Here is an 18832-nt window from a genome sequence, read left to right as displayed (position 1 = left end):
AAATTCCTGGCTACCGACCACCAACCTAGACTCTGACGTACCCTCGGTACGACATGCAACAATCTAGGGCCTGTAAAGGTCTGGCATGGAATTAGGCATAAGGAACTCCTTCGAATGATGACACCATCTTCCCTAGCAACCTCATACAAAGACATACAGAAGGATACCCCTCTTATGATCTGAACTAGATCCTTCAGGGCTACGACCTTTCTTGGCGGCAAAAAACAGAATTTTTGTAAAATCTTACCTGTAAAATTCCTTTCTCTGAGTCCTCCGACAGTCGCCGCCTCTCCATATTCGTCACAATGGGGTAATTGACCTTTGCTCCGTAGGAGTAGCTAGGCAACAGAATATGTCAATATTAAAGCTTTTAGCATATCTCACCCCCAGGGGGTGGTCCCCTCAGTCAATACCCTCCTGCTTCCTGTATCCATACCTCAGTTTCAGTAGAATAGCAGTAGAGTACATAAACAAACCCCAAAAGAGGGGCAGGGGCGGCGACTGTCGGAGGACTCAGAGAAAGGAATTTTACAGGTAAGATTTTACAAAAATTCAGTTTTCTCTTACGTCCTCCGACAGTCGCCGCCTCTCCATATTCGTCACAATGGGGACGTCCCAAAGCAGTGCATACATGAGGGGTGGGAAACGCAGCCGCGCCTAAGGCAACGCTGGACCCACATCAGAGAAAGGAACCTTACCAAAGGAAGGAAACCAGCTGGGCAGCATGAAAAAAACTTTGCTCAACAGGAGCAACAACCCAGGAAGAACAAATAACCCAGGGATAAAAACATCCCAAACAGCCAAGGGCCCAAAAAACAAGGGACCCTAAGGTACTGCCGCACTAAGAACCTTGCGGCCAAAGGAAGCATCTGCCGATGCCTGAACATCCACTTTGTAGAACTTTGAGAAGGTGTGAACGGACGACCAAGTCGCCGCCTTACACACCTGGGCCACCGAGGCCCGATGATGACAGGCCCAAGACGCACTCAGCGATCTGGTAGAGTGCGCTTTCACAGGCATAGGGGGAACTTTTCCCCTCAAAGCATATGCCTGCTCAATAGTCTGTCTGATCCATTTGACGATGGTAGAAGCCGACGCCGCCATGCCCTTCCGAGGCCCCTCTGGAAGGACAAATAGAGAATCCGTCTTGCGAAAGGATTTTGTCGATGACAGGTAAACCCTGATCGCCCGAACAACATCCAAAGAGTGCAAATCCACCTCCTTCGGATGTTTAGTCTTTGCGCAAAGCGAAGGCAAGACAATGTCCTCATTGAGGTGAAATTCCGAGATCCTCTTCGGAAGAAAAGAAGGGTTAGGTCGCAAGACCACCTTATCCAAGTGAATCACCAAATACGGAGACCTGCAGGACAAGGCCGCCAGCTCCGACACTCTGCGAGCCGAAGTGATCGCCACCAAAAAAGCGACCTTCTTGGACAACATGGGCAACTAGATCTCCCTGATCTTTTCAAAAGGAGCATGTTGCAACAAGGACAGAACGAGGTTCAAGTCCCATGGAGGCAAAGGCTCCCTCCTAGGAGGGACCTGGTGTCGCACCCCTTGAACAAAGGTGCTAACCAAAGAGTTAGACGCCACGGGACGTTGAAAAAGAACGGCCAGCGCAGAAATCTGACCCTTAATCGTGGCCAACGCCAAACGCTGGTCCACACCCGTTTGAAGGAAAGACAACACTCTAGACACCGAGTATGAGCGAGGGGAACACCCCCTAGACTCACACCAGGCAAAATAGGCCTTCCAAGTACGGTAGTAAACCTTCCCCGAGGAGGTCTTTCTAGCGTTGATCAAAGTGTGAATGACCTCAGGGGAGAGACCCCTATCCCTCAGGACCTCGGTTTCAACAGCCAGGCCGTCAAAGCCAGCGACTGTAAAGCAGGATGGAATACCGGTCCTTGAGACAGAAGATCTTCTCGAAGAGGCAGATGCCATGGAGCGTCGACCGCCAGATTCAAGAGGTCTGCGTACCAAGACCGGCGAGGCCAGTCTGGCGCCACCAGAATCACCGTGATCGGTTCCGAGGACAACCTGCGAAGGAACCTGGATAGCAGCTGAATCGGTGGGAATGCATACATCAGGCGATATTGATGCCACGGAGCCACCAATGCGTCCGACGCGTCTGCCCGAGGATCGCGCGTCCTTGCCACGAACCTTCCCACCTTGTTGTTTAGACGAGACGCGAACAGGTCCACATCCGGAAGACCCCACTTCGCGCACAACATCTGGAAGACATCCGGGTGGAGTGACCATTCCCCCTGGTCCAGTGTCTGGCGACTCAGATAATCCGCCTGCCAGTTCTCCAACCCCGGGATGTGAACTGCCGATATCGCCGGGACGTGCGTCTCGGCCCAAGATAGAATGTCGGCCACCTCCCGAGCCGCTCGGGCACTCCTGGTGCCCCCTTGGTGGTTGATGTAGGCCACCGCTGTGGCATTGTCCGTCTGCACCCGAACCAGACGGCCCTGAAGCCTGTCCGTCCAACGCCGAAGGCAGAGATTTATCGCCCGCAATTCCAGAATGTTGATCGGAAGGGAGGATTCCCCCTCCGACCAAGTACCCTGGGCGGACAGAACGCCCAGAACACCACCCCAGCCCGACAGGCTGGCATCCTTGGTGATCACCGCCCACGGGCGAAAACACTTGCCCCCCGACAGCGCCGGGGATTGTAGCCACCACAGAAGATCCCTTCTGGTGCGAGGACTCAACGAGATCTGAAGATCCAGAGATTGAGGTCGCCCGTCCCACCTGGACAGGATCTCCGCTTGGAGACCCCTCGTGTGAAACTGTGCAAAGGGAATCGCCTCGAAGGCCGAGACCATCAATCCCAGACACCGCATGCTCGTCCGGAGGGACGAGCACGGAACGTCCCTGAGGGACCTGACTTCTTCCTGAAGTGTCCTGAGCTTGTCTTCCGGCAGGAAGACCTTCGCCTGAACAGAGTCCAGAATCATTCCCAGGTAGGGAAGACGAACCGACGGACACAGCGTCGATTTTGGAAAGTTTATCGTCCAACCAAACTCCTGTAGAGTTTGCATCGTGACGGACAGGTCTTTCACCAGACCCTGACTGGTCGCAGACCGAACCAGAATGTCGTCCAGATACCCCAGGACCGAGATGCCCTGGGCCCTCAATAAGGCCAGAACCGGTGCAAGCACCTTGGTGAACACCCGCGGAGCCGAAGCGAGACCAAAAGGAAGTGCCACGAATTGGAAATGATCCTCCGCAATGGCGAATCGAAGGTACCTCTGGTGACCCTCGAAAATGGGGATGTGAAGGTACGCATCCTTCAAATCGATGGAGGCCATGAATTCTCCTGGAACTAGAGCAGCCACCACCGAGCGCAGGGATTCCATGCGGAACTTGCGAACCCGCACAAAGCGGTTCAGAGCTTTTAAGTCCAGAATCGGACGTACTTTGCCCTCCTTTCTGGGCACAGTGAACAGATTGGAGTAAAACCCCCGAAATCTGTCCCGATGAGGCACCGGAACCACCACTCCCTGAGCCCGCAGGTCCCGCACCGCCAGGTGCAGATCCCGCAAACGCTCCGGAGACAGTTGAAGATTTGAGGGAAAAAATCTGCTCGCCGGCCGAGAGAGAAACTCGATCTTGTAACCGGACCGAACGATCTCCTGAACCCACCTGTCCCGAACGCGGGCCAGCCAGGGTTGAAGAAAACCGAGCAAACGTCCCCCCACCCCAGAACTGGGTGAGGGCGCCCCTTCAGGCCGCATTGTTATGGGCAGCGGATCCGGACTGGCCGGACTTTTGCTTACCTGTCCATGGCTTCTTTTGGGAGCCTTGGCCTTTGAAGGGTTTGCCCTTATAGTGCGACCGAAAGGCACGAAAGAACCCCTGAGCGGGTCTAAACGAAGCATGCTTCTTACCTTGAGCAACCTTAGCCTTGTGGGACTGGGGCAAGAGCGTGCTCTTACCCCCAGTGATCCCCTTTATCAGCGTATCCAAGGAGTCGCCAAAAAGGCGAGATCCTGTATAAGGCAGATTAGCCAGAGTTTTGCGAGAAGATTGGTCCACAGACCAACATTTCAGCCAAATCAAGCGGCGTGTCAACACCGCCACGCTGTGCACACGTGCAGCCAAAGGGACTAAATCTAAGTACGCATCACACAAATACATGACACCCTGATGAATTTGATCTACCATAGCCAACGTTGTCGGCGGGGCAGAATCAGCCACCAGGACGCGCCTGAGCACCTGCGTCCAATCCGCGACAGCCTGAGCTGCCATAAGGGAAGCAAAAATAGCTTTTAGCATGGAACCGGTAACCGAGTAAGTATGGCGGGCAAGAGACTCCAGTCTCCTGTCCGTGGGATCCCGGAACACCGGGGTATCCTCCGCCGGAATCGCAGTAGATTTATTCAAAACAGCCACTGCATGATCCACCGGAGGCGGCACACACCAACGTTCATCAGTGGCGGGTGTGAAGGGATAACGCAGCCTGAACCTACTTGGCAAAGCAAAAGGCTTCTTTATATTGCGCCATTGTTCACTAACAGCCAGGGGGAGAATCATCAACCCCTTCAACCTCTGCCTCCCCTTCCGACCCTACAAGGTCCAGGGATGAACGGGACCCCGATAAGGGGACCCCAGCCATAGCAGCCCCATCACCATCGCCCTCTGAATCAGAGGAAATTGAAACTCTGGGCCGTTTAGTGGATTGAGCAGCCACAAGCATCTGCACCTGAGCAGCTAGGTTAGCCACAATGGTAGCCAAATCGCCCCCTTCGGGGGAAGCAGCAGACCCTTGGCCCCCCCACTAAAGTGGGAGGAAATTTGCTTTCCTGAGAATCCATGCCCCAAAAGTTTGCAGGAAAAAAAAAGGGGTACTGTCCCTTTAAGAGCGCGGCAGCACAGCCCACCGCACACACACAGCACACACCGACCCCCACAGGGAGAAGTACAACAAACTTAGGCAATGAATACAGGAATAAGGAAGATAAACCTGGAGAGATCCCTCAGGCTGCTGCATCGATCGCTGGTCTCAGGGCAAAGGAAGTGATGTAATACAGACCGCTCCTATAAAGCCTATGGAAGGCTCCACAAACATGGCCGCCGGTGGGGGACTGTAAAGGCAGAGCATGCAGCGCTGACATGCGGTCCGAGCGACCGCCGCCAAAATGGCGGCACTTGGCTCCAGAAGCGCCGCTCTCCTCACACAGGAATGCCAGCATAAGCTACAAATAAAAAAATGGCGGACCGCAGCAGCGGCCGCCGCAAGTATGCCTAACATGTGTCACACCATGCCCCACAGCATACAGCCTGTCACACATAGTAAATACACCTCTTGCAACACAGCACAGTGTAGGATGGCCCCCCTCCTTGCAGTCCACAGAAGCAGCAAACCAGACAGGGAGCCCAATAGTGTGTACAGAATGCAGGGTTACACAGTCCCAGACTGACACCCACTAAACAGACAGGTCCCCACACAGAGTACACTTACCTTCTGAATGGCGCACAAGCGATCAAGCTGCTGCACAGAGGACAGGGAGAGTCGCAGCCAGGACGCAGCAGAACTGAGGTGCGAAACCGCATGGCGTCGAGTGAGGTAGCCACCTCACCGCAGCATCCCTGCAGCGAACAGGGATGGGTCGTTCACACATGCCAGGAAAAAACCTGACTGAACGCTCGATGGCAGACTGGGAAGCCACTGGCCCACAACCTGCGACCAGGGGGGCCAGCCCGAGACCCAGCCCGCACGATCCTCTTCATCAGAAGAACTAACTAATGCTGAAAAAATAAACAGCTAAGTAAAGATAGAGAAAAAAACTCAAATAAAATCAAAAAGAAGATAAAGGCTGAGACAAAAAGCCCCAGCACAGAAACAGCCTGCTACTCCTGATAGCTAGACAATGAAACTGAGGTATGGATACAGGAAGCAGGAGGGTATTGACTGAGGGGACCACCCCCTGGGGGTGGGATATGCTAAAAGCTTTAATATTGACATATTCTGTTGCCTAGCTACTCCTACGGAGCAAAGGTCAATTACCCCATTGTGACAAATATGGAGAGGCAGCGACTGTCGGAGGACATAAGAGAAACACCTTTGCCTGTACTGTGTTCACAAGGAAACCCAGATACTCTAGACTCTGAACCGGCTGCAACGCTGCCAAATTCAGAATCCAGACGTTCTAACTGAACTGCCCGGAACACATTCTGGCTTAGAGTAGAAGCCGACTGGTCTATAAGTAATAGATCATCCAAGTATTCTACCACTGCTATCCCTTGAGACCTTACAATAGCCAATCCTGGAGATAGGGTTTTTTTGAACACTCGTGGAGCCATGGCTAGCCTGAAGGGTAAGGCCACGAACTGAAAATGACAGTCTTCCACCGCTAAGCGCAAAAACCTTTGATGGGCCTGAAAAATTGACACGTAAAGGTATGCATCCTTGAAGTCTATGGATGCTAGAAATTCTCCTCCTTGCAGAGAGACCATAACTGAGCAAATTGACTCTATTCGGAATGTGCGAATGTTTAAGAATTGGTTCAGAGCTTTGAGATCCAGAATAGGTCTCACATCTCCATTTGGCTTGGGGACTACGAAAAGGTTTAAGTAAAAACCTCTGAATTTCTCGTCGTCTGGAACTTCTGTAATCACTGCTTGAGACCTCAGAAGGTCCAGAGCCAGAAAAAAGGATCTTCTTTTTAGAGGATCTGCACAGGGCCGGCCCTACCATGGGTCCGACTGGGTCCATTGGACCCAGGCAGCACTTAGAGAGGGGCAGCAAATGAACTTCCAATATTTTTTTTCCACCAGTCTTGTGTGTTATCAGTTTGCGGCGCATTACAGATGGCATTTCTCCATCTCATACTGCCACCCGTAGTGCAAACTGATGAGTATGAGGAGGCTGAGTGTCTCCTCCATCCTTCGCATGATCATGGCGTGCGCAATGACGTCACACATCAGCGCACTCCATCTCATTCAGCACAGGCTGGTGGGAGAATCAGACTCAGAAGTGACAGGAGGACTGAGGACAGACAGTGGGTGTTTGGTGGACCGCTCTGATGGTGAGTTATGGAAGAAGATAACAGTATATATAATATTTTCTACATTTTATATTTATATAAAAATAATGGATGGGGAGCCTTTTGGTCGGCGTGATTTTTTTTTTTTTTTTGGGTGGGGAGCATCTAATTCTTGGACCCAGGCAGCACAATGTCTTGGGCCAGCCCTGGATCTGCAGGTATGTTTGACCTTACAAACCGAGGATGAGGAAACACCCGAAATTCTAGTTTGTACCCCTGCGAGACTGTGGAAATAACCCAGTTGTCCTGAATCATTTACACCCAGGCCTCCGAGAACTGTAGCAGCCTTCCCCCCCACCCGACTGAGTGGGGTCGTTCCTTTACAAGGTAGATTTAGAGCTATGCTTGGTAGGGCTATGGGCCCACGATTTCTTCTGCCCTTCACCTGAATGCTTGGTTCTAGATCCAGACAGCTGAGGCCATCAAAACTGCCTGGGATTAGAACTACTGGGAACCTGAGTGTTAGACACCTTAAAAGATATATGGATATATTTGTCCAGATCATCACCAAATAGGAGCTCCTCGTGAAAGGGAAAGCCAGCTACTCACGCACCCAGCTGCAGCTGCCCTGTGTCCCATACAGCTTCTGTCAGAAACTTACGCCGCTGGGAACACTCCTCAGATGCCGAGCCGTATCCGCCCCTTACTGGGCATGTGCGGCGTGCTATGTGCATGTCAGCATGCCAATGTGCAACAGACATGCCCCCTCCCCAGGCCACAGCGGAATACACATACTGCCTCTAGTGGAAACATAAAACATGGCACCCGGTATCTGTTAAATTAGAAGGTAACAGTGCATCATAATTAAAGTGAACTTACCATTCCCGCCACAGGATTCTGCCTATAACTAGAATCCAATCTTCACCCATCACGGCAGGTTCTGTCACTTTTCGCCCTTCAAAGATCGGGTCCCCCTAATTTTTGGGGCCACTACCTTGGACCTGTAGGGCACCCTGCCGGCATGCCTTTGGAGAAAGTCTTACCAAGGGTCCGGATCCCAGGGTCCAGCGCCCAAGAGAGTTGCATTACAGGCGATACCTTATTCCCTTTACCGATGGTCAGTTACCATCCTTTTAGTCTTCCACTTTCAGATGGATCTGATTGCCAATCCCCTTGGATCCAGAGATCTTAACAGGGATTATAGCATAATCTTTTTTCTTCTTCTTTAAAAATACGGAGAGCTTCTCCAACCATGACCATCACCTCTGAGACACTGGCGAAAAAAACTGAGGTACTTCCTGTATGGGAGGGGTTATGCACTTCCTGTATGGGAGGGGTTATATACTTCCTGTATGGGAGGGGTTATATACTTCCTGTCTTTTTAGTTGCCAGTGTCCATTCACCTATAGGTGGCATATAACCCAGATTGTAATTATTAAGGCTGCTCTGTGTCCCGTGATGTACGATAAAGAAAATGCATATCTGCATATCTAAGATGGGACTTCAAAGCTTATTGTTTCATTAAAATGGAGAAAACCTATTTACTCAACAAATTCACTGGCTCTGGTGGGGCTGCTCATGTAAAACAAGGCTCTCCTTTGGCGGGTACCCAGAATGTGAACGTAAAAACTTGATAGGAGCACCAGACCAATGGTCAATAGTGGAAGAGTCCAAGTAGATTTATGAATTCATTATATGATCTCATAAAATATCCAATACATTTTTGGGGCATAGTACACCCCCTCATCAGGGCTTGAATGTTGCATGTGATTAAAGTGGACCTTCACACAAAATAAAGAAGATTACAGTATTTCAACCCTCAAAACAAAGTTGTTTTTTAAATGTATCTTTTGTTTTTACTTCACACTTTACCCCATCCCTTGCCTCTAATCTTGCATAGACAAGAATGAAGTATACTTTTCCCTGAAACCTTGTGAGATTTTTGCATTACATATTTCAGGAGCCATTGGCCTCCACACAGCGAATGGAGGAGGAAGTTGGCGGTGCGTCATCATGGGGCTGGCTGCAAGAATATGGAAGAGACAGCCAGCTTGACATAAAGAAGAAAGATGGTGGGGCAGGATCCCACGTGTGACAACAGATCGACAGATTACAGCAGGCCAATGCTGGATCCACTGGGCATGTGAGTGTGTTAATTGAGGATATCCCCATATAAAAGGTAAGAGGGAGTTAAAAAAAGAAAAAACACAGGGAGTTCGATTTCAAACACCCCCCCACCCCCATAAAAAAAAAAAAATGTGATATTGGATTGTGTAAGGGAAAGAGAGGGGGGAAGGGACAGGAGGGAGATCGAGTTGTAATGTGATAGATGGGGTGAAAGTCCATTTTAAGAGTTCTTGTGGTTCTTATCCTTGATTAAGACATACAGTAATTTACAAAGTCTGATGGAAGGACGAAACGCGTCAGGCACGCCAGCCCCCATGCAAATACGCTTGTAGCCGCGGCAAACCTTTATTACATGCCTGTATCACGCAGCTGACATGTGAGTGTTTTTACCTTTATTTTATTTAATAAACTGTACGTACTTCACCATGTGAGCCCCACTTTTTTTTTTTGGAGGAACATCAATGTCCAACATTTGGGGTTTATGAAGTTCATAAAGATATACTGTCCTCTATGAATGTTCCACCGTGGATTGGTTGCTGACTTGGAGTGGACCCTTCACTGGTGACCGTTTCTATACCTCATGCTTGGTGGACCTTCCTTAAGAGGGGGTCTAAAATTCTGGTAAGGAGATTACCTTATTTTATGCACGTGGTGATCATCAGGATTGTGTCTGCACGGTGTTGGAATTTATTTGCATTTATTTCTGCACCTCAGCATCATTTTTAGATGGACTTCATCTTTTAATCTTTTAGTTTTTATAATGTGGCGCTGTACTTGAACACAATACAGTACTTTATGTTAGGATCAAATACATTAGTGTCCCCATTGGAATTTCCAAATGTCACAGGGGTCACTGGGGGCCCCATTAAAATTTTGCTATGAGGCCCTATAAATTGTAATTCCACCCTTGCCTACACAGTCTCATTCTTTCTGCTGTAGAACGAGGTCTTGCAGGTGGGTGGGCCTAGGAAAAAAATGCAGAAGTCTCACCACGTGGACAATTCATCTTGCTTGCATGCACCTAAATACTAAAAATCAGATTTTCGTGGAGTGACTAACGAGTGCTAAAAGTCAAATGAAGGGTGAAAGCTGGTACAGGAGGCTGACACTGGACAGTGAGTTGTGGTGAGACATATCTGATGGGTTTCACTCTTCCTACTTCTTACCTTATGCGCGCATGCAGAGAAAGACTGGACATTCGTGGTGGCTCCTTGGAAAATCTCCAGAACATGGCTGAGCTCCTCAATGAGGACTTGTGAACGGCCGGAAACCTCAGAGGTCAGGAGGGAGAAAATATCCTGGATAATGGAGGTCAGACTGGGACCTAAGACAAGAAAATATATACATATCGTATTAATTCTTTTACTTATTAACAGTTTTAGATAACAACTAAGGTCATTATGATGGGTTCCATATATTCCTGAGATCCTCTTCCATCCACTTTTAGAGGCCAGCCACAGGAAGAGAAAAAAGACAGGGTGACATTATACAGCCATGTGAATATGGGTGTTTATACATAGCATCAGAATAAACTACAACGATTGTGAGGCTCATGTTATTAATCACTTGCGCATCAGCCTGTATCACCCCTTCCTGTCAAGGGCCATATTTCAGTGCTATGATAGTTTGATTGACAATTACTCAACCATGCAGCAATGTACTCAAATGAATTTGATATACACTTTTTTAAACAGCGCTTTCTTTTGATGGTTATTAAATGAGTTGTAAAGGCTGAAGGTTTTTTTTTTTTTTTTAATGCATTCTATGTGCAGCAGCCCCCCTCAGCACCCCTCAAAACTTACCTGAGCCCCATCTCTGCCCAGAGATGTTCACGAGTCACTTGGCCTTTCAGGACTCTTTCTCCTGATTGGCTCCTGCAGCACAGCAGACACAGCAGCGGCGCTGTCAAAGTCAGTTAGCCAATAAGAGAAAGGGGGTGCGAGGCCAAATTGCAGGGTGCTCTGGGCAAAAACCACTATACAGGGCAGGTACTGTAAGTATAACATGTTTGTTATTTAAAAAAAAAAAAGACTTTACAATCACTTTAATAACCACTGAATTTCTATTTTATTTACTATACAAAGAATGGTCAGATACTTTGAAAAAAAAAAAAAAAATAAAACTTAATCCAGGACAGTATAAAACACTCCCACAATTAACCCTTTTTGAAAAGTAGACAACCCCAAAATTATCAAATTTTTTACCACATTTTTTTTGTACATGAAGGAAGATGCTGATATTGAAGGATTTAAAACATGGAGCTTGGTAATGGTGAAAGAACCATGGAAAGCCGCTTCATGTGGGGGCACTCGATAGAGGAGGGGCTAGGTGCACCTGCGGGGGACCCAAAAAGGAAGTTTGAAGATGCTCTGTGCAATTCCATTGCACAGATCCGAAGCTTTGACACCATATCCTACAAGCTTTTTGGTTACTATGCAGAGCTGCACCAGATTCTGCATGCACCAGTTTTAGTAAATATGCCCCTATATGACAAAAGGTTACTTAAAACCAAGTGCTTAGTGTATTGCTGGAAAAACCAAAGCTGGCACTGATTCTTCCATTGCTCTTGGGAGCGCTCTCCTGAATGCTGAAACATTATTGGCCGGTTGGCCACCATTATGGATCCACTATTGATGTTAGAAGGCCGGGTCTAGGTCACAGTTGGCTCTTATTCATTCTTTGAGGTTTATTCATGATGAGAGTGGACCTGTCACGTTTTTCCACGTCAGTCTCAGCACAGTTGTCAGACCTCACAGGAGGAGAAGGAGTTTGCAACTGAGACCTCTGTTTTTAACTGCAACTAAATCTTCTATTATGATTCAAATGTTTGATGCAGGTTGTAATGAGGCTCCTTCGCTGGCTAGCAGGGCTGGGTGCGGGACAATTCAGTTATTTTGCCATTTTTTTTAACACAGCCATTTTGGTTCCACATTGTTTTGTCACTCAGTTGTGGTCAGGAAGATTGTCCTAAATATATGACAAGAGTGACATGTGTAATACTTTTCAAAGGGAACTCAAAACAAGCTTTGTAATAAGAAACAAACTTTAGTGAGGAAAACTCTTTGTAGGCCTACATATGAAACCGTTGCGCTGGTTGTAAATATTCCTGTTAATATTAAAGCTGAACTCCAGGCAGATATAAAAGGCACAAATAATGTGTAGCCAGCTTAACCCCTGATTTCTGGGAAAGGGAGGTTGGATGAAGAAGGTGCATCTAAATAAAACAAGTAACCAATTAACAGCCGGAGGCTTAAGTTGATCTTACATTAGTAGGCCTTAGTTTTGAAAGACATTAGTTGAGTCCCTGAATGAAGGCATTATCAAATGTACTGCTTTTTGTATTAATATTGATTAAAAAATGTACCAGGATATGGCCAACTTAAAGCAGAGCACCCCTAATCCTTAAGCCTCATACACACGAGTAGAAATTCGGCCGGGAAATTTCATCCGACGACCGATCTGCCGATTTTCGGCTTGTTAGTATGGTGCTTCCGACAACCGACTCCGACTTTTCGGCCGAAAAATTCCTGGTGTGCAGGCTATATAATTTTTGTCGACCGTCAAAACACGTCCGATTTTCGTCTCATTAGTACAGATTTCGGTGGGGAAAAAATCTTATGAGCAAGACTGGGCATGCTCAGAGATGAAAGAACACATAGAAAGCAATCCAACACATGACATCACTTCTAAAGTAGAATTCTGTCGTACGGGAAAATTTGTGTGCAGTCTAGAGCACATTCCAACCAACAGACACCACTCTGGACAAAAGACGGACGACCGGTCGGCGGAAATTCGTTGCGTGTGTACGAGGCTTTAGGTTCAAGGAGAGGGGGATCCATAATATGCAAGATGTACCTATCAAATAGGAAATCTCTCGAGATAAGAATTGGTAAGGTAACTCTCTAAATGCGAAATCTACTTGGAGAAAGGGAGAGAATCATAAACAAGAATTAAAGACAGGTAGTAATCCCGAAACATTTCAAAGGATAGGAGGAGGAGATCTGTAGACTCCAAGGGTAGGCAGGAAGAAGGATAATTTGGCTCCAATTATCTAAGGACCAGAAAGGTGAGGGGAACTTTCAACTCATGTCCAAAGGTCAGGGTTGGGGTAGCATAGTTTGGATTTCTGACTATTTATTAAATGTATGATTCTAGGAATCATGAAATAGAGCTTTATAATGGGCAGGGCTGCCGCTAGAAATCCCAGGGCCCCATACAGCCTACCTGACAGCCCCCCCCCCCCCCCCACTTCCAGCGAAAATATCAAAATTATATTATCAACCCCCCCCCCCCCACCCCCAATCTATCTTCCTAGCACAAATCCCTTCCAATCTACCCTCCCAGCACAACCCCCAAATCCCTCCACAAATTCACAACCCCGTCACCCCAGCACAAATTCCCCCCTCCTAGCACAAATCCCCCAGCCCCACTCCTAGCACAAACTTTCCCCCCAATCCCCCCTTCTGTCTTAAATCCCCCAAACCCTCCTACAAGCACATACCCCCCCCCCCATTCCTCCTTCTAAGAAACCCCCCCCCCCAAATCCCCATTACACTTTCTAGCAAAGAGAGCTGCCAATCCCTCAAACATCCCAAGCATAAATTATTTTCCCATTATTATTTCTGTAAGCCCCCCCAAACCGACAGAGAGAAACCACTACTAAGCCAGGAGGGCAGGGCCGCCATCAGGGGGGTACAGCCAGTTCTCCTGTATGGGGCCCGGGCGCATAGGGGGGCCCGGGCGCATAGGGGGGCCCGGGCAGCAGGAGGATTGGTGGGGAGAGGGATCAGTGACAGAGCGATTCACTGTCTGCCTCTTCAGAGGCAGTCTGGAGAAGTGTTGGAGTCGTGGAGAGGTAAGACCTGGGAGGAGGTGCGTTGTGTGCTGCTCTGTGGGCTCTACCCTCCTGTCTGAACAACACTCATCCATGCAGCATAAGAGACAGGACACACACACACACACAGTTTGATTACCACCCCCTACCTCCTCCATGGGCTGCTCATCTTCCGACAGCAGGACATGTGGGTAGGGGGTGGTAATCAAACTGTGTGTGTGAGTGTACAGTCCGATGCAATGTAAGAGCGATCCTGTCTCTTATGCTGTGTGTTGTTCAGACAGAAGGGGAAAGCACAACACCGTGCACCCCCTTCTCATGGGTAAAACATTTTTCCTAGTAGGAGTTATGGAGTCTAATAAAAAGTCTAGCAAAACTATAGTTCCCATTTTTCTCAGCATCACTGGACAAAAGGCATCCAATCTTCTAGGACACTAGCATTAGCCTGAGGCTTGATGGTTGGAGGCCGGGTTATACCGCTGGCTTAACAATATTTCATTTGCTTGTGTTCAAACCTCGTGAAGATGGCATCATAACATGCATGGTTAAGAATTACTATCTTCCTGTGGCCCCCAAAAGATGATAAAGAAAACCACCTCCCAAATATGCATTTTATCAGTGTATTTAGCTAGAGTTTGGGTTTAAAGGGCAGGTTCACTTTCAAAATTCACCAACCATCATATAACCCATGGTGATGCATGTTGAACCTTGGTTAAGCATAGGAGTGTCCAAAGCCAGGCCGTGTTTTCTTTCTCTACTACATCAAAGTGCATTCATCGGCCACAGACAGTGATAGTTGTCTTGCGTCATATACTGAATAAGAGATGGAGATGGCTGTTGCAAGTTCAATGGAAAGGTAAACACTGCCCAGCCATGGACATATTGTAAGACCATGAAACACCTTGTATATAACACCATATATAAGACCCTGAAACACCTTGTATATAACACCATACAGTGGGGATCGAAAGTTTGGGCAACCCAGGTAAAAATTTGTATTAATGTGCATAAAGAAGCCAAGGAAAGATGGAAAAATCTCCAAAAGGCATTAAATTACAGATTAGACATTCTTATAATATGTCAACAAAGGTTAGATTTTATTTCCATCATTTACACTTTTAAAATAACAGAAAACAAAAAAATTGCGTCTGCAAAAGTTTGGGCACCCTGCAGAGTTAATATCTTGTACTGCCCCCTTTGGCAAGTATCACGGCTTGTAAACGCTTTTTGTAGCCAGCCAAGAGTCTTTCAATTCTTGTTTGAGGTATCTTTGCCCATTCTTCCTTACAAAAGTCTTCCAGTTCTTTGAGATTTCTAGGCTGTCTGTCACGCACTGCTCTTTTAAGGTCTATCCATAGATTTTCAATTATGCTGAGGTCAGAAGATTGCGAAGGCCATGGCAAAACCTTCACTTTACGCCTCTTGATGTAATCCCCCGTGGATTTCGAGGTGTGTTTAGGATAATTATCCATTTGTAGAAGCCATTCTCTCTTTAACTTCAGCTTTTTCACAGATGGCATCAAGTTACCATCCAAAATTTGCTGAAATTTTATTGAATCCATTTTTCCTTGTACTCGTGAGATGTTCCCTGTGCCACTGGCTGCAATACAACCCCAAAGCATGATTGATCCACCCCCATGCTTAACAGTTGGACAGAGGTTCTTTTCATTAAATTCTGTGCCCCTTCTTCTCCAAACGTACCTTTGCTCATTACAGCCAAAAAGTTAAATTTTAACCTCATTGGTCCACAGAACTTGTTTCCAAAATGCATCAGGCTTGTCTATATGTTCATTTGCAAAGTTCAAACGCTGATTTTTGTGGTGAGGACGTAGAAGAGGTTTTCTTCTCATGACTCTTGCATGAAGACCATATTTGTACAAGTATCTCTTTATATTGGAATAGTGTACCACAACTCCAGTGTCTGCCAGATCTTTCTGGAGGGATCGTGCAGTCAAACGTGGGTTTTGAATTGTTTTTCTCACAATCCTGCGAGCTGTTCTGTCTGATATTTTTCTTGGTCTTCCAGATCTTGCTTTAACTTCCACTGTTCCTGATGACTGCCATTTCTTAATTACATTCTGAACAGAGGATATTGACATCTGAAAACGCTTTGCTATCTTCTTATAGCTTTCTCCAGCTTTGTGAGTGTCAACTAATTTCAGTTTTAGTTATCTAAACAACTGCTTAGAAGATCCCATGGTGCTGATTGTTGGGGCAAGGTCAGATGAGTCTGGGCATTTAAAACCTTTGAGATTGACATCACCTGGTCTTCCCAGACGATGATTGAGAACAATCCATGACACTGGCAGGTCTCAGCCTTGCAAAGGGGGCAGTGCATGCTATAAATTCTGCAGGGTGCCCAAACTTTTGCAGACGCCATTTTTTTGTTTTCTGTAATTTTGAAAGTGTCAATGATTGAAATAAAATCTAACTTTTGTTGACATATTATAAGAATGTCTAATCTGTAATTTGATGCCTTCTGGAGATTTTTCCATCTTTCCTTGGCTTCTTTATGCACATTAATACAAATTTTTACCTGGGGTGCCCAAACTTTCGATCCCCACTGTATACAAGACCCTGGAACACCTTGTACAAACATTATAAATCAGTACAAACTGCTGCCTGTCATTTATGCTTTTTGTGGCACCAACACAAGGATACAGGTTCATATCTCCCATGGATTTCTCACCTGTCTGTACCTGGATGGCAGAGCAGCTGACAGACAGGACAGGTGTGGTGATGGAGTCTCGCACTCCGTGCACTCTCTCCTCCCAGCGCTGCAGTCTCAGGATAAGATCTTCGTACGCTCTGGCTGTTCCACCCCGAAGCTGCTCCAGAATTTCGGGAGACCAAGACTGGACATACTGGTGGATCTCCGACACCCACTCGTGTTCCTGACAAAACATCCTCACCTCTGCCAGGCTTTCCTGACATTACAAAATGTTAGTAAAACAGTTACTGCCTTTACTCTCTACCCATAGCAGTCTCTCATTCACTTCAATCAGTCTCTGCAGTCCACCAATCTAGCAGTCAGTGTAATCTTCCATTCACCCCCACTAGTTTCCCACAAACCTATAGCAGCCTGTGTCTTTCCCCCCAACAGTCCTTGTAGTCTTTCACTCACCTTCTGCAGTCTCTCACTGACTCTAAAAGTCTCTGCTATTCTCTATTCACTTCCAGCAGCCTCTCATTCACCTCCAGCACCACTCTACTGCTTCCCACCAACCTTGTGCAGTCTCTCACTAGACTCAAGCACTCTTTGCCTTTTTTTTACACTTAATCTCGGTAGTTTCTCACTCACCTATGGTAGCACTTCATATGATTCCAGCTGTCTCTGTTATTCACTCTCCTATTCCCTTCCAGCAGTCTCTGCAGTCTCTTGTTCATTTCCAGCAGTCTCTCATTCACTTCCAGCAGTCTCTACAGTCCCTCATTCACTTCCAGCGGTCTCCACAGTCCCTTATTCATTTCCAGCAATCTCTCACTCACTTCCAACAATCTCTGCAGTCTCTTATTTACTTCCAACAGTCTATGCAGTCTCCTATTGACTTCTAACAGTCTCTGCAATCTCTCGTTCACTTCCAGCAGTCTCTGTAGTCCCTCATTCACTTCTAGCAGTCTCTACAGTCCCTCATTAATTTCCAGCAGTCTCTCAATCACTTCCAGAAGTCTATGCAGTCCCTTATTCACTTCCAGCAGTTCATACAGACACCTATTGACTTCTAACAGTCTCTGCAATCTCTCATTCATTTCCAGCAGTCTCTGCAGTTTCTCATTCACTTCCAGCAGTCTCTGCAGTCCCTCATTCACTTCCAGAAGTCTCACATTAACTGCCAACAGTCTCCTATTCACTTCCAACAGTCTCCTATTCACTTCCAACAGTCTCTGCAGTCTCCCATTCACTTCCAGCGACCTCTACAGACTACCATTCACTTCCAGCAATCTTTGCAGACTACCAGTCACTTCCAACAGTCCGTGCAGATTCCCTTTAACTTCTAACAGTCTTGACAGTTTCCTATTCATTTCCAGCAGTCTCTGAAGACTACCATTCACTTAAGTAAATTCCCATTTCCTTTATGCAGGCTCTGAAAACTCCCTTTCACCTACAGCAGTCTCTGCAGTCCCTCACTAACCCCTAGAAGTTTCTCTCTCAACTCCAGTAGTCTCTTATACAGTTCCTAGCAGTCTCTCGCTCACACCCAGCAGTCTCTATAGTCCCTCACTAACCCCTAGCAGTTTCTCGTCCAACTCCAGCAGTCTCTTATACAGTTCCTAGCAGTCTCTATTTCACACCCAGCAGTCTCTGCAGTCTCTTACTAACCCCTAGCAGTTTCTCACTCACTCCTAGCAGCAGTCTCTGTAGTCTCTTACTCACCTCCAGCAGTCTCTGCAGCATCTCTCTGGCCTGGCAGATGGAAGGGTCACTGCTGATGAGGTATGAAAGTGATGTAAGATTCAGGGGCAGATAATGAGATCTATAAAGGTGTCCCTTAACATTCAGCTCTCCATATTTGGGCAGTTCTCTGCATGTACCAGGTGGGGATGCCGGAGAATGAATAACCGTCCGTATTTGCTCCTCACTTAAGGCTAGGAGTGGGGGGCAATCTGAAAAACAACTCATTATTATTTCCGTTATTACTATTATCGATGCTATATTTTGGCCTAGGCCAACAAGGCTCAGGCCTAGGGCGGCACTTTGCAGGGGGGCAGCAAAAAAATTGCCCCCCCCCTTCCACCTGAGACTATATTGGCCACTGGTTGCTAGAGCCGCCTCTCTCACCCCCCCCTCTCTCTCTCACTCACTCACCCCCCTCTCACCCACCCCCCTCTCTCTCCCCCCTCCCTCTCTCTCTCTCACCCCTCCTTCTCTCCCTCT

General features: G+C 47.4%; 1 protein-coding gene across 1 annotated transcript in view; it reads right to left on the bottom strand.

The window, feature by feature from the left end:
• The window catches only part of DNHD1 (dynein heavy chain domain 1), a 199563-nt gene that overhangs the window by 134071 nt on the left and 46660 nt on the right, over positions 1-18832 (bottom strand). Inside the window, exons 12-14 of the mRNA XM_082245505.1 lie at positions 18332-18561; positions 16646-16883; positions 10289-10446 (exon numbers count right to left, since the gene is read on the bottom strand). Of these exons, the coding sequence (XP_082101631.1) occupies positions 10289-10446; positions 16646-16883; positions 18332-18561 (626 nt within the window). The remainder of the gene's footprint in view (positions 1-10288; positions 10447-16645; positions 16884-18331; positions 18562-18832) is intronic.

This window comes from Pelophylax lessonae (assembly GCF_965119305.1).
Source record: "Pelophylax lessonae genome assembly, chromosome: 2".
Taxonomy (NCBI): domain Eukaryota; kingdom Metazoa; phylum Chordata; class Amphibia; order Anura; family Ranidae; genus Pelophylax; species Pelophylax lessonae.
The sequence above is the reverse complement of the archived record's forward strand: the minus strand, read 5'-3'. Positions and strand labels throughout refer to the sequence as shown.